The 14,103-nt window shown below is 40.4% G+C and overlaps 1 protein-coding gene across 6 annotated transcripts in view; it reads left to right on the forward strand.

Annotated features, from left to right (window-relative positions):
* The window catches only part of FARS2 (phenylalanyl-tRNA synthetase 2, mitochondrial), a 250,529-nt gene that overhangs the window by 157,460 nt on the left and 78,966 nt on the right, over window positions 1–14,103 (forward strand). For all 6 annotated transcript variants that reach the window (XM_075744971.1, XM_075744972.1, XM_075744973.1 and 3 more), the window contains one exon: window positions 12,557–12,708. In XM_075744971.1, the coding sequence (XP_075601086.1) occupies window positions 12,557–12,708 (152 nt within the window). The remainder of the gene's footprint in view (window positions 1–12,556; window positions 12,709–14,103) is intronic.

The following is a 14,103-nucleotide window of genomic DNA, read 5'->3' on the forward strand; positions in this document are numbered from 1 at the left end:
GATCAGGGACCCTTTTTCCTCTGCGGTTCCTTAAAGCCGTATCAGTTACCCAATCCTCTTCTCAGTGTTGCCCCACACCCTCAGCACAACTGGGGAGACAGTACTTTTCTCCTTGGAGGCAGGATAAAACCAGAAGTGACTGGGGAAAAACAGGAGGGAAAAAAACCTGTAAGGAGGCTTTGCCACTGGATACTGTCCCAGGGCACTGTGGCCTGCATGCGTAAGCAACACAAGGGAAAGGTCATGGATCAGTGAGGGAAGTGAGCAGTCTGGGTGGAAACAGGAGCCTTTGCTAGCTAGGAGTCTTCTACCTTTTCCGTCTGTGTACCTTGGACATCCAGAACCTCAGTCAAGGAAGAAAGAAGGAAGGAGTCCAGAAGTAATTGAAAGAAAAGTCAAGGGCTAGAGAAGGACAGAGTGACTTGGGTGAAGACATACAGCTGTTCTTGTTGAAAGTTTTTGTCAGTTAGATTCCAGTGGTGGCATCCCAAGTGAAGCACAACTGTGCAACGCTCATGAGATCCAAAGGCCACTAAGTCTGTAGATGTGTGCCATGGATTTCACATTGGGCTCCCCATATCTTCCCAAACAGATGTTTGCGATTGTCCTGCCATGCAATTAATGTAAAAATACTTTCACATTTAAAAAGGAATGTTACCTGTTCAAAAACAAATGAAAGAGTCAAGATAGCTTTTTTTTTTCTTCTGCCTCTGTAGTCTGGAAAGTTGGAACAAAATGGCAGAAACCCAGCCTCTCACAGGTCTTCAGAAGTGGTAATGTTCACAGTGTATCCTGTGAAAGGCTTGGGAACAAGCAAAAGAAAAAAATACAGTACCTCAAGAATGTCCGTCTCAGGTGTGGCTGAATTTAGAGCAAGTTTTTAGAGGATGATGGGTGAATATGTAGAGAATGTGGTATAGCCAGCAGGTGTGTCATCAATACAAGTGAAAGATTCCCTGCAGCTGGGAACAGACCACCAAGGACTTCCTTCCAATTTGTTTTTAAACAAAAAGGAGCAACTGTAGCCTTGACTGAATTTTGAGCTCACCCCAACATGATGTAAATAAAAAAATGAATTTCCAGTTACAAATGCTGCTGCAATGTACAGCGATTGTCAGTAGAATCATTTTGCTGCTGCTATCTTTTTTTTTTTTTTTTGGTAGGTAAAAGCTAATGCAACCCAGTCATAGTACACCTGATACTATTTAAATGATTACTTAGCAAAAAGTGCAATAAGCTTTGAAAACCATGTGTTACTATGGTTTGCTCTGATTTCTAAACTTCATATATTTGCAGTTTGACTGGTTGAGACTCTTTAAAACAAATAGCTCACAAATGAGTAATTCTGCTGCTGAATACATCAACTGATCTTTATTGCATTCCAAATGATGAAGTATAATGGTTATACAAAGTGCTTAAATAAGCCATGGAGCAATTTCCAGCAGTGATATATATGCTGAAACCCACATTAAATTAATATTAGGTGAAGGAGTAAACTTGGAAATCTAAAATAACAATAGATTTCATATTGGTTATGTGAAGCTATGAGAACTAGCTGCTGGTGGTTTCAGCAGGAATCCACAGATGTTCAGAGCTTTCAATCTTACTGTCTGCAAAAGTAATTAGCTAGTAAGGAGGGTAACCCTTACACTTTTGCCAATATTTGTCTAATATTGGTGTAATTACAGTGTGGTGAATAGAATTCTGGCTAGGAGGATGGCACAGTAACTCTTGACTTTAGCCTTTGGCCCTGACCTGACAAGTGACTCAATTTCCCTACTCAATAATTGTGTTTTCCATGCTGTTTACAGTTGTAGTAGTCTTGTACCTCCTGCCTCAGCATGTCTGCTCTAATACTATCCTAGGGTAGAAAGTGCTTCAGGACAGGGGCTATCATTTTGTGCTCCACCTACTTCATGGGACCCTGGTTTCTGACTGGCAGTCCTAGGTAACTATGACAATCTGAATATCTGCATGTCTACAGCAGGGTTAACTACATCTTGTGAGTGTACTTTATGCATTTGATGTAAGAATAAACTCCTGTTTAAAATGTGCCTAAGCACTTATGCTATGCAAGTGTGCGTTTTCAGAGATACAGGTATGTATCGGTATGCATATACAATCACAGAAATATGAAGGAAAAAAAAACAACCAAAAAACCAGTAGGAAACAGTCTAATTCTTTTTACCAGTTTTGGATAAAAGGATGGGTTTCATCATAGATGAGTTTACTTTTAAAATTTGTGCCAGTGTTTTATACACAAAAGATACATCTTGCAAAGAGCTTTCGATGAAGTAGTCTCTAAAATCATGCCTAAACCCCTACAGTCATCATCTGCATCATGATTAGCCATTGCAGCTCAGCTGTACAGCGTCCCTAGGAAACAAGGGCTGGGGAGAACAGTCTGGGTGCATGTGTGCATATGCGTGAGCAGGAGCACCTTTTGAAGTACGTGGTGTTAATAAAACCCCCCCTGATTTTCAGCTACCACTTCTCTGATCAGAATATGAATTAGGCTATAGAGAATAGCCAAACAACAGAAGGCACAGTTGGGAAGAGCTGTGTTATTCTTATCATACCCATCCTCAATTTCCTTCATCTTGCTAGTGTGAGACGCACATGGACCATCGTAGTGACAGCCTGAAACGAAACATGACAAGTAAGTAATGCTTTGGGGTGCATACGCTGCAGAGGATTTGTTTTTGCAATTTTCTAAAAATCGATAATGGAAAGAAATCACCTCTTTAGGGGATTGCTTGCATCCTCCTGCTCCTGCACACGTGTTAAATCCAGTTTGCATAATTATTCCCACATGTAACCTGTTCTCCTAAATCAGCAATAGTGAACCTATTTTCTGATTCTTGTAAAATAAGGAAAGGCGTTAAAGAACTACTTTTTCTGCACAAGGATTCTGCTTGTAGAGGTTTAAATGTTCTTTACATTTTGTCATTGCATACTTAGATGCTTAGTGTACTTTTTGTGGGTTTTGTGCTTGGTTTGTTCTTGGCTTATGGCTTCTCTGTAGTTTTCTGTTTCTAAGTGTTGTTACTCTTTAACAAGAGTATAGCTTTAGGAATGCTCAGGGTTTGCCTGAAAGGAAAAATTAAAGGCTTTTCTCCCTCTTCTGAGTATCGGACAAGGAAGTAGACCCTTTCATTTCTGTTTCTCTCTAGCTTACCTACTGTTCTTTAAAGTTAGATACTGGTTTTAGCTTGCTGCACTACCCTGGTGTTTTATTATTGGATTTGCACTTTGGAGGTTGTGATTTGTATGAATTTAGTACTTAAGGGGGGGAAAAAGTAAAGTTGACTACTCTGGAAACTAAAGTACTGGATTTTGCCAAGAGTCATTGCAACCCAGGCTGTTTCCCCAAGTGAAGAAGGAAGCCCAGTGGCACTGGAAATCATGAAGAATATTTCAAAACCACCAGTAATTTGCTCATGTAAATTGCTGTATGCAGCAGTTGGGATCTTTTAATTTCTGAGGGAGCATAGATTTTTATGATGCAATATGTCTCCGGTAGTGTTTCCCAGATGATACAGATTTGCTCATAAGTCTGAGAAGTGTAGAAAGATGAGGACATTCCTTTGCAGCACAGCAATGTCCAGGGCATTATGTGAAGTTGTACCTGGCCAAGAGATAGGAAGCATCATTGCCGTTGTCTTAGAAATCTCTTGCTTTTTTTAGGAGGGAGAGAGAAAAAACCCAAACAACAGCTTGTTAAGCAGGAAGAAGGACTTTTTCAGGTGTTGCACGTGCCTGTAAGATTTGTGATGCCAGCTTATTTTGATGTAAGTCATATTCAGGTGTTCTGGAGATTCTGCTATTTAAACAATAACTCTACAGAATGGTGGATTTAATGAGCAGAAAAGGAAATATAATCAACAGTGCTTTATATGAGATTTTTCATCCTAGCTGAAATAAAATGTTGGGTGCAATTTGTTTCCATTGTTATGCTATGCATTTGGAAGAAATACATCTTCATATTGCTGCAGTCTCTTTCCAAATACTTGCATTCTTTATTTAGATATAAATCTTTTATATGAATTGTTGATGCGTGCAGTATTTTACCCCACTGAGCTATTTATCTCGGCATTATTATTAAGCATAATGAGAAAAAACATACAAACCAAACCAACAGAAAGGAGGAAACCTGACTTCTGAGCATGGCAAACACTGAATGCCTGCAGCAACCAATGCCTTCGGCAGGAACTGCAGGTGCTCAGCAGTGCTGAAGAAGAAATTCTTAGTGTCTGCTGAGAAGTTGGGTTTCTGCTGACTTATACCAGCTTATCACTTGTTCCTTGCAGGCACGGTAGATATTTTTTCGAAAAGTGCAGGATTGGTCCAGTCTTTGTTCGTTGACAGTTTGTTCTCTCTCTAAGTTTGGTCTGTTTTGCTCATGACGATAATTAGTGAGTGATCTCTCCCTGTCCTTATCTCGACCCATAAGCTTTTCGTTATACCTTTTCTCCCCTGTCTAGTGAACGAGGGGAGTGATAGAGCGGCTCTGGTGGGCACCTGGCCCCCAGCCAGGGTCAACCCACCACAGCCTCGAACTGCTATAGGAATGTGTCACGCTGATCTCTTCTTCACCCTGGTGCTTTCAGAAGGGGATTGTAAGAAGCTGAGATGTGGGAGCGAGTAGCGGAGAGAGACATCCCTTTTGGTGGTTCTCCCTTATTAGTCTTATCTGTTCTATGTGAATGAGAAATTTTTTTTGACTGGTCAAGCACAGAGCAGAGAGTTCATCATCAGTATTTAGGAATCATTTATATTTATCTTTTGGTGGGTTTTATAATCAGATCACAAGTGGCAAGGCATATCCAAATGCCCAAGTGCATGTCTGGAAATCTGTCTCCACTGTGTACACTGCAACAACCCTGCTTTTAATAGCATTAGGTCAATCCTTTCATTTTTTTTAATGTCTTTCCTGAACTTTTTCAATTCCTTACTAATCATACAAAAATAACCTTTTCAGTGGCAATAGAAATGATCCTTTTGTGTTTGGAAAGCTGCTCAAAAGCCATGTGCTGTTTCTCAGTTTTTTGACCACAGGTCAGTTTAAAATACATATTTGCACTCAGAGAAGTGTATTGTGGCTTTAAGCTTAGAGCATCATCCATGACAAATTTAAATGAGCTTGACTTTAAAATAAAATCCTTGCAATTCAAAATAATGTTGTGCGTAAGAACGCAGCATCCCTTTCTGGTGGGCCCGCAGAGGCTTACTAATTAGCATTACTTTTGGATGAACATGTTTAACAGCAAGCTTTCTACTCACTCATTCTGCCACAGCACCAGTCCTCTTGTGCATTCATCCTAGTGCTTGGGAAAGGTGGAGCAGCTTATCTAAGAAGTTTAATCTTTTCATTGGCTGTTACCCATCTTAATTTTTCAGTGTCATATTAGGTATCGACTTTCCTTTGTCAGACAGGCTCCTCTGTAATAAGCTGTAACTTTTAGCGTGCAAGAAAGGTCATATTTGTTCTTGTGCATGTGCACGTGCGTGTGCATTTGTGATGAGTCCTTGGGGTTTATTTTCTATTCAAAGGTGCTTCACTAGCATTGGAAAAGGTGACTAAATGAGATGATATGAAGAGCTACTCGGTGACCACTTAGGCAGAGAATATAAGCAATTAAACTCTTTCTTGTTTGCACCTTCAGGGAACCTGTAATATGGCTCAAGAGAGAAACTCTCATCTTTAACAAGACCCCATAGAGCTTAGCTTAGGTGGGAAGCAGACAGAGCTCGGATGGTGGTGTGCACCGCACGCCAGGGAGGGATCTGGTCCACAGATTTTGCCAGGCACTAAGCTGCAGCTCCTGCCGAGGAGCTGCAACTACCTTATCCCGCATTAAAGGCTGAGACTTACCTAGAAAGACAATCTGTGCCCCATGGTACCTCCTGACTCAACCTGGATCTCGAATGGATGTTTCACCTTTGAGAACAGTTTACTTTGTTGTGTTTCTGATAATGTTGTTTTCTTTTTTATATTTTCCACAAGGTACTTTCTGTATTTCCATAATTCCGTAATTGTTTCTCCCCAGGGATGAGAGAGTTAAAGGCAAAGAGAGTGCTTTGCCAAGGTGAGGAACAGCAATGACTTGTAAGCCAATGCTGTTTTAATTGTGCAGGCTGCTGCTGACAAACAAGTCCGTCTTTCTGCCAAATGTATGATTTTCTTCAAGGTATTGATCTCTAGATGGGAGTCTGACATTCGTCCTCCTTTTTCACCCCCATGAAGGGCTGTGAACTGCACTAGTTGGAGTGGAAATTGGGATATTATTTGAGTGATTTGACCTGTGGGTGTGTGTTGGCAAGTCCAGTCAGCTGCACTATCTGTAGGCAAATGCTCCTTGCGGCTGATGGTAGCTTTCCCTTGGGTTCTTGTCTGAAACGAAAGAGCAGGGACGGAACCAGGGCTCTTAAACACAGCTTAGAAATCGAGCATTTCCATCAACCACAACAAATTAAAACCTTTGGGAATGGAAAGGAATCAGGCTGGTTAGAAAGTAAAAAAGGAGGAAAATGGGGATGGCTGTGGGACTGTCTGGGGAACCCTTCCCTTTCCCTCAGCCCTGCAGCCCCTGGAAGACTTGATTTTGTAATACTGCTGCCATGCCTAAGAGTGGTTGTATCTAAGGCGGTGTACACCCGGTTCTCTTCAGTAGCTCAATGTCTTTATGCTGTCCTTCATACTTGCTTTAAGATGATGAATCACTAAACTAGAAAAAGAAAGGAGATTTTGTTTTTGGTAATATTGTCATTACCAGAATGCCATCAAAGAAGCAATTTTCTTAAAGAGAACATACCTGTTATACTATACCTAACCATCCAGCTCAAGTGTGCTGTCTCCCATGATGGCGAACAGCAAGTGCTTGGATAACAGCAGAACTGCAGAGTGAGTATGAAAACATTGTGATCCTTCTCTACTTTTACTGGTCCTGCTTAAAGCCATGAGAGAGCTGCTGCACCAAAAATGCATTGGGTTCACTTTGCTTAATAGTGACTAGAGGATCTGTCCGCCTCTGTTTAGTCCCTTTTGGTTCCATGTAACAGGTCCTTAGTTATCGTATGCGCAGTGTGGAAAAAAATGCACCCTTTAGTTCATTTGAAACCTGATGCTTCCCTTGCTTCTGTGAGAAAGTGAAGGGTGTTTCCCTTTCATCACTGAATGAATTAATGGTTTGAAGCCATTTGGGGCACTCAAAGACATTCACATGATATTCAAACCAAGGGCATAGCATTCTCACCCATGCACAAAGAAAACCTCTTCCACTCAAAATGGTCCATATACAAGCAGAGTGCCTGAAATCCAGGGAGCACAGGATGTTCCCATGGACACATGGTGTTTCCTGTACCTGTATGTCAGCTTGCAGAGATGAAGAGCTCTGTTGGGGGAGCAGACTGCCATCCAAGACGGGCTCATCATACTTCTGTGTTCATTCCCTGAGAAGCTCGGAGCACCACTGGAGTCTAAAGCCCTTCTGCCATTCCCTGCAGGAGGACAGAACAGTGCATCAATCCCAAATTGGTCCATTTGCTTTGGTTTTAAGAGCTTAATCCCAGAACATATCCGTATATCTGCTTATCAGACTTAATAGAAGTTCTCTGCTGAAATTTCTTCATTTCCTCCTTTGGATATGTGTGTGTGTATACATGTATGTGTATATAGAATTTACTATATATAACTAAGAAAAATATTGGTTTGGTGAAGGGAAGGAATGTGACTGTGATTTTTAAGCCATGACAGCAAAGAAATTCAAAATTATGTTTCCTGCAGCAACCATAATTTGTCTGTGCTGGTCATAAATACGAAAGTGTAAATCTAGTAGCATATCCACTAATACAAGAAACTTCATTATGTGCAAGGGGGCTAAGTTGCAGTTGTAAATTTGCAAATTTGAATTTCATGCCTGTTACGTGTTTAAATTTCCTATCATAACATTGAATTAATGTAGTTTCACCATGGAATATATTAAGAAAGGCTTAGCTATTTCAGGACTGTAGCTTTCATTTCAATGAGAATATGACATTGCATTAAAACTGTACAGTTTATGTACATATTTCTCCAAAACATGGGCAATGCAAGACTGGTAAAGCTTGGCAGCCGCGATGCTGCCGCGATGCTGCAAAATCTCCTATTTTTCTGACTCAGACTGATGATGGCAGTAAAGCATGGCTGGCTTTTTAATAGTGTGGCTGCTGTGGAGTTGCTAACCCAGTCTTTGGTACATGTCATCGTTAACCTTGCATTTGTGTCGCTGCTGTCAAAATACAAGTACAGCTTTTTCCTCCGCTGTGTTTGTCACTCGTTCGTTATGTCCCTCAGTCTGCAGCCAGCAGCAAGGAGGGAACCGAGTGAACGGCCACAGCACAAAACTTCTGTCCCTTCGGCGTATTACAATCATGGTTACTACATCTGGGTAAACTTTTTTTTTCCTGATGCCAAATACGTGTGGAAGGTCCTGAGGTTCATCCTGTTTTTCAGAACTCTGGGCCAAAGATGCTCTGTGACCTTGAGCCAGCTTATTTGCTGGCACTGGCTGTGTGTAACCCCCAGCTGGTTTTTTTCCAGAGGTGAGGGCTTCTGCCACGCATGGTGTTCTCTCTCCTGTGAGCTGCGAGGTATCTGCATCCAGGCTAGTTGATGATCCTTTGTTGTGTGCGGACGAACAGAGACTACTCTTACAGCGAGCACTTGATTCCTGCTGCAAGGGTGTCCAGAGCAGTGCCCTGGTGTGGCAATGTGCGCAGAGCCCACGTATTTCCTATTTTATGCTGACAGATGAATTCTGGTGGATCCTGTTGCTGCTTAAGACAGCTGTCTGCCAATACCTCAAGCTGCTGCAGTCCTTCATCTGTATGGTGGTCTGTGAACTGCAGTGGTGGAGGAACAGGTATTTGGTTTTTGTCAGCTGCTGCAGGGGCTGTAACCCCTGACAGAAAGGTAGAGCAGAGGGCTGGGGATGAGGAATGCCCTCAACCACATCACAAACCCACGGAGAATGGTCACAGTCCCTGGTTTTCAGTGATGCGTGCCTCAGGTACAGCTAGGCACAGGCTGGGCAGGCTGGCGGAGGAGGGTATAGCACTGGTGTCCGGCTACTCATTTCTGCACTAAAATTAGCATCCAGCGAGGGAAAAGCTTGCGGTTTTAGTAAGCATTTGGCTTATTTATTAACTGGAGAAGGAAGTGTGACTAATGACTAGTAAACATGTATCATTGAGGGTGGATCATCGTAAGCTTCCATTTTATTATTAAAAAAAATGATAGCAATTCAGTACTCCTAAATGCTTTCACCTTGGGTGATTGAAAAATGCGATGTCAGTATTTGCAATATTCCCTACAACGTGGGCTCAGTGGAGTCCTGTAGATACTGTAATTACAGGGAAAGCACTCTTGTTTTCTGAGGCTGCTGAAAAATGCCAAAGATAGTGGTTTGAAATGGAAAGTAAACAGAAGATTTAAAGTAGCGCTGGGGTGACAAAGCTGTGATGGGACCAAAGAAGTGGTGCAGAGTTGTCTGTGCATCGGTAGTGCTGTCTGCCAGGCCTGGCCGGCACCTGGCAGAAACACTCTGCAGATGGGATCAGTTGTACCTTTTCCTAATCCTCTTTTCAGTTCCCCAAAAACCTAAGAGGAGTGATCGGTCAGGCAGTGGAAGGAGGGGTGGCGGGGCTTCGTGCTGGCACTCAGGGCCAACATGAAGGCAGCAGAGCCAGACGATGTCCTGTTAGCTTCTCCAAGCACTGTGCTGGAGCACACCAAAGTCGTGAGGAGGAGGTAGCTGGAAGTGGTGGCTGGGGGTGACAGCAGAGTGGAAAATGTAATGGGAAGAACACATTGCTGTGAAGAGGGACCTCTAAAATGTCTGTAAACTCATAAGGCAACAGTCTTCTGGGTTGCTCTTTGCCTTGAACGAGGGAGGCGATCAACGTCAATGGGCTTTAAGCTTCTCTGTTGTTAAAGGGCAGGAGGGTTTAGAAAGGAGGACAGTAATGGCAATGGGAGCTGTTGGCCCACAGTATGTATTTGCTGGGGTACCTGAGCACAAAATTAGTAACTTCATTTTGACCTGCCAGCTGGAGACTCTTGTCCTATCCTCTTCACGTTTTAGGGGTAGCTAATAAACAATTATGTAGCTCATGTAGCTCTACAACAAACAGATCAATATGTTTGAGAACTAGGAATTTTATCCTTATACTAACTTTAGTGTTGATATAATACTTACTGCAATGATATTGACTGCAGCCAGGTGGTGAAGGGACAGTATAATAGAGGATTATTGCCTTGTCTTTTACCATAAAAAGATTTTTCCGCATTATAAGGCTCTTAGAAAAAGTTAGTACCTAATAATAAAAAAGTTACGCTTACTGTTTTAAGCATTTGTTCTTCCAGTCTATGTAACACACACAAGCATGCACACACATGTCCACACACAAAATTACAACAATTCTGTATCTAAGCCAGTAACACCATGGGTTGAGTCAAAGGAGCAGTTTTCTTACAGATTTGATAATCCAGGAGGGCCAGACCCTACACTTTATTACATCTTTGAGTAACTTTGCTCACATGGCATTTGATGACACCGATAATATAAGTCAGACTGTTCCAGGTACATTTGCAAGTTCTGACCACATTGGGTCTTTGTGTACATCTCACTTTAAGTAAGAAAAAGAGTTCTGTTATCATGTGCCTGACATAATCCTGCTGCTATTAAACTTGGTAGCAAATACTCACCATGAATTGTGGATACTCTGCTCCTTTCAGGACTTAGGATATTACTGAGTTACTTGAATGCGTAATTATTTTTCTTTAGTGTCCTCATCCCTATGGGAATGAAGGAAGGCACCTGCCCAAATGGAGTGGTCATGCTTAGGCTCATGAGCCACATCTTCTAATGAATTATTAAACATCCTGAAGCTGGGAGTTCAGTGAGTTTTGGATTAGTCCCCACAAGCTTTGAAGTGTGTTCAGTAGGTTGCTTAAATATAGCAGTGGTAAATATAGTGGTAGACAGTGTGTGGTGAGAATATAGGGGTCTACTGCAGGATTATAATATTATTTACACTAACGCATGGATCAGGTTGTTGACTGAGGAGTATCTCCAGCATTTGCAGCTGTGACTTTCGTATAGCAGAGATGTTTACATTTCATTCATTAGTGTTTCATCAAAAGCTTTTGTGTGATGGCTTTATTGTGCAACATTTTTTGAATTTGGTGTACAGGATATGAATTCATTTGACAAGTTTATTCCTTTAACAAGTTGGCTAATCATTTGTGATTCACAATTTTATTCACCGGGAGGGTTATTAATGTAAAACTTACACTGTATTCCTTATCAGATATTTATTGAGTGGTTTACACTGTACGGCAGGATTTGTGTAAATCAGCATGCTGTAAATTTGCCTTTTTAACAGGTTTATTGCTTTAGCAGGTATTCACTTAGGATTTCACTGTTCCATCATAAAACATTCCCAGGCATGGAATCATTTTTGAGTGAGATAATATACTGTATAGACCAAGGTGTACACATCAGCTGTCATATGCATATGAGCAAAACTAGAAAAGATGTTTTCTCTTGTAGACCCCAACAATCTTGTGCAAATCTATTTATTTCAACTGCAGTGTGTTAATGGAAGGCAGAAGTAAGATATTGCGTGACTGAGGGGGCGTGAAACAAGAGCATAACCATTTTCTTTTCTTCAAAGGGGGAAATGTCTCAGCAAAGGCAAGATCTGAAACCCATTGACCCCAGAGAAGTTTCATCAAACCTGAAAAACTAATAATTGTCTTGTTTTCTTTCTCTTCCTGTTTTGCAAATAACAAGTTTCACTGCTCTGACCACAAGATGAGGTCTTTCTGTCTGCAGCAAAGATGCCCCGTTATGTTTAGGAGTCTGTTGTGGTACTTGTGGAATTAATAAGTATGCTAACAGCAATACTTTTTTTGTTGTTGTAGATGTTTGGATGTCTATAAAAACCACTGGGAAGTGAACTGATCTCCCTTTTTAAGCCAAAGTGTGTTTCTTATTATAACCTTTTGATAAGAATGCACCTATTGATAAGACTTTCTTAAAAATTGGACAGTACAAATAATAAACATATCATGTTATATAAGAATGATATAAAATGCATACAGATTTTATACATGATGTGATAAGAATTTTTGAATCTGTAAAAAAAAATCTGAAAAATGCTTTTAAAAAGTGCAATTCTATCCAGTGAATAATCATGTTAAAATGTTCTCTTCTTTTTAAACGGCTTTGATCCAAAAGTGTATTCAGGCTCATAAATGCTGATTTTAATAAACAAACCAAGTTTTTTCTTCTGAATGAATGAATCAAAGTGGTTATGAGCTGATCTTTAAAAGACCTTTCCTAGTCTAGAGTCTTGCATCTCAGTTGTTTACAAGGTCAGTTTGCACTTCAAAAAGCATTTCAGAAAGCTTCTAAAGTGTGTGCTGTGTACGTTATACAAGTTCAAAACAATTGTAGGTATACCTACCAAGTCCAGCCACTTATAAAGGTATTTTTTTTATTTTTTTTAGCCACTCAGCAGATATCCACCTTTGATCAATGACATCTCCTTTTGGCTGCCTTCTGAGCCATACTCCAAGAATGATTTCTATGATTTGGCTCGAACCATTGGTGGAGACCTGATAGAGAAGGTTGTCCTAGTGGATGAATTTACCCATCCAAAGTAAGTAAAACTTTTAACACTTTTTTCCTGTGGTCAGAATATAAATATTTTATAAATATTTTAGTTCTGTATCCCAAGAAATTCTTGATTCTTGCAGTGTGTTTGCACATTTCATTTTTTAGGTCCAAAACATTTTTACAACACTTTCAAGAATAAATATTTTTACTTAAAAAAAATTATCTTATATTTCAGTTTTGTACTAGTATTGAGCTTGTGGTATTCAGACCTCAACCCCAATGCGCTGTTAATCATAGTAGCAGTGAACAACTGTCTTCTCAATACATCTGCCAATGCGGGACACTCTTATCCATAACATGTCTGCTCTTGTAGCCCTGCTCTTTGCTGAGTGACTAGTGTTTGTCTCCTCCTTTTCTTCCTTTCCTTTTTTTTCAGTCCTGATTCACTAGTAGACCTTTACTATAAATGTCAGGGATAAGAATGATTTGTTGCAGAATACTATTGTTGGTGTTCAACAGGGAGAAAAAATAGACTTTGTTCCTTTCTTTCTGGTACTTGATTATGCTGTTGAACAATCACTCAGGCTTCAGAATACCTTCTTATGGGTACAGCACCGCTGACACGACCATTGGGTCCACAGGTTTCTTGTCCAACTGATACTATCACCTGACAAGTATCAGCTATAGCATATGCAGTGTTTTTCAATTTGCTATTTTCAAATCAAGAAGTAAATATACTGCTGGCTATACAACTTTCTAAAACTGGGTTTTAAAATAATTTCTCTTGTTGGAGACTTTTGGTGCTGTAGAAAGGCATGTAGTAAACCTAACTGCAGTGTTTTTTGAAGATGATAGGAAAATGCTTCATGTTGTGCTCTTTTTTTCTTTCTACATCCAGGTATTTGACCTTTGTTTTTTTGAATTTGATGTGCATTGCAGACTGGATGGCTAGATTATTCTATGGCCTAGTTTTCATAGTCGTTCAGTGGATTAATATTTGGGTTTTTTTTTCCTTTTTACTCTTTTTGTGTGGTGTTATATGAGACTTTCTTCACACAGCAGAAACAGAAATGCTAATGGAATCTGAAAGCGTCTGAAAGCTTTAAGTTGTTAGTTCTTGAGTGGTCCTCACATGCAAGTCATGTGAAAGGATCTTGACCCTAAATTCAAAACAGACTGTCCAGCAGAGGAAGACAGGCTAGGATAAGATAATAAGAACAATTCATTGTAAAGAACAAGACAACTGTATCTTACAGAGGAATTGAAAAACAAGTTTGTCGTAGTTATGGATAACTTTTTATTGTCACTTGGACTGCGCCATAGTATCAGTTAGTACAAGTGCATAGACGTCGAAGGCTGCTCATACGGATCCTGCTGAAAATGTATTTAATTGTCTTCTATTATAATGGTTCTGATACAGTACAATCAATATTTTTTG

The sequence above is a fragment of the Balearica regulorum genome, chromosome 2, assembly GCF_011004875.1.
Source record: "Balearica regulorum gibbericeps isolate bBalReg1 chromosome 2, bBalReg1.pri, whole genome shotgun sequence".
Lineage (NCBI taxonomy): Eukaryota > Metazoa > Chordata > Aves > Gruiformes > Gruidae > Balearica > Balearica regulorum.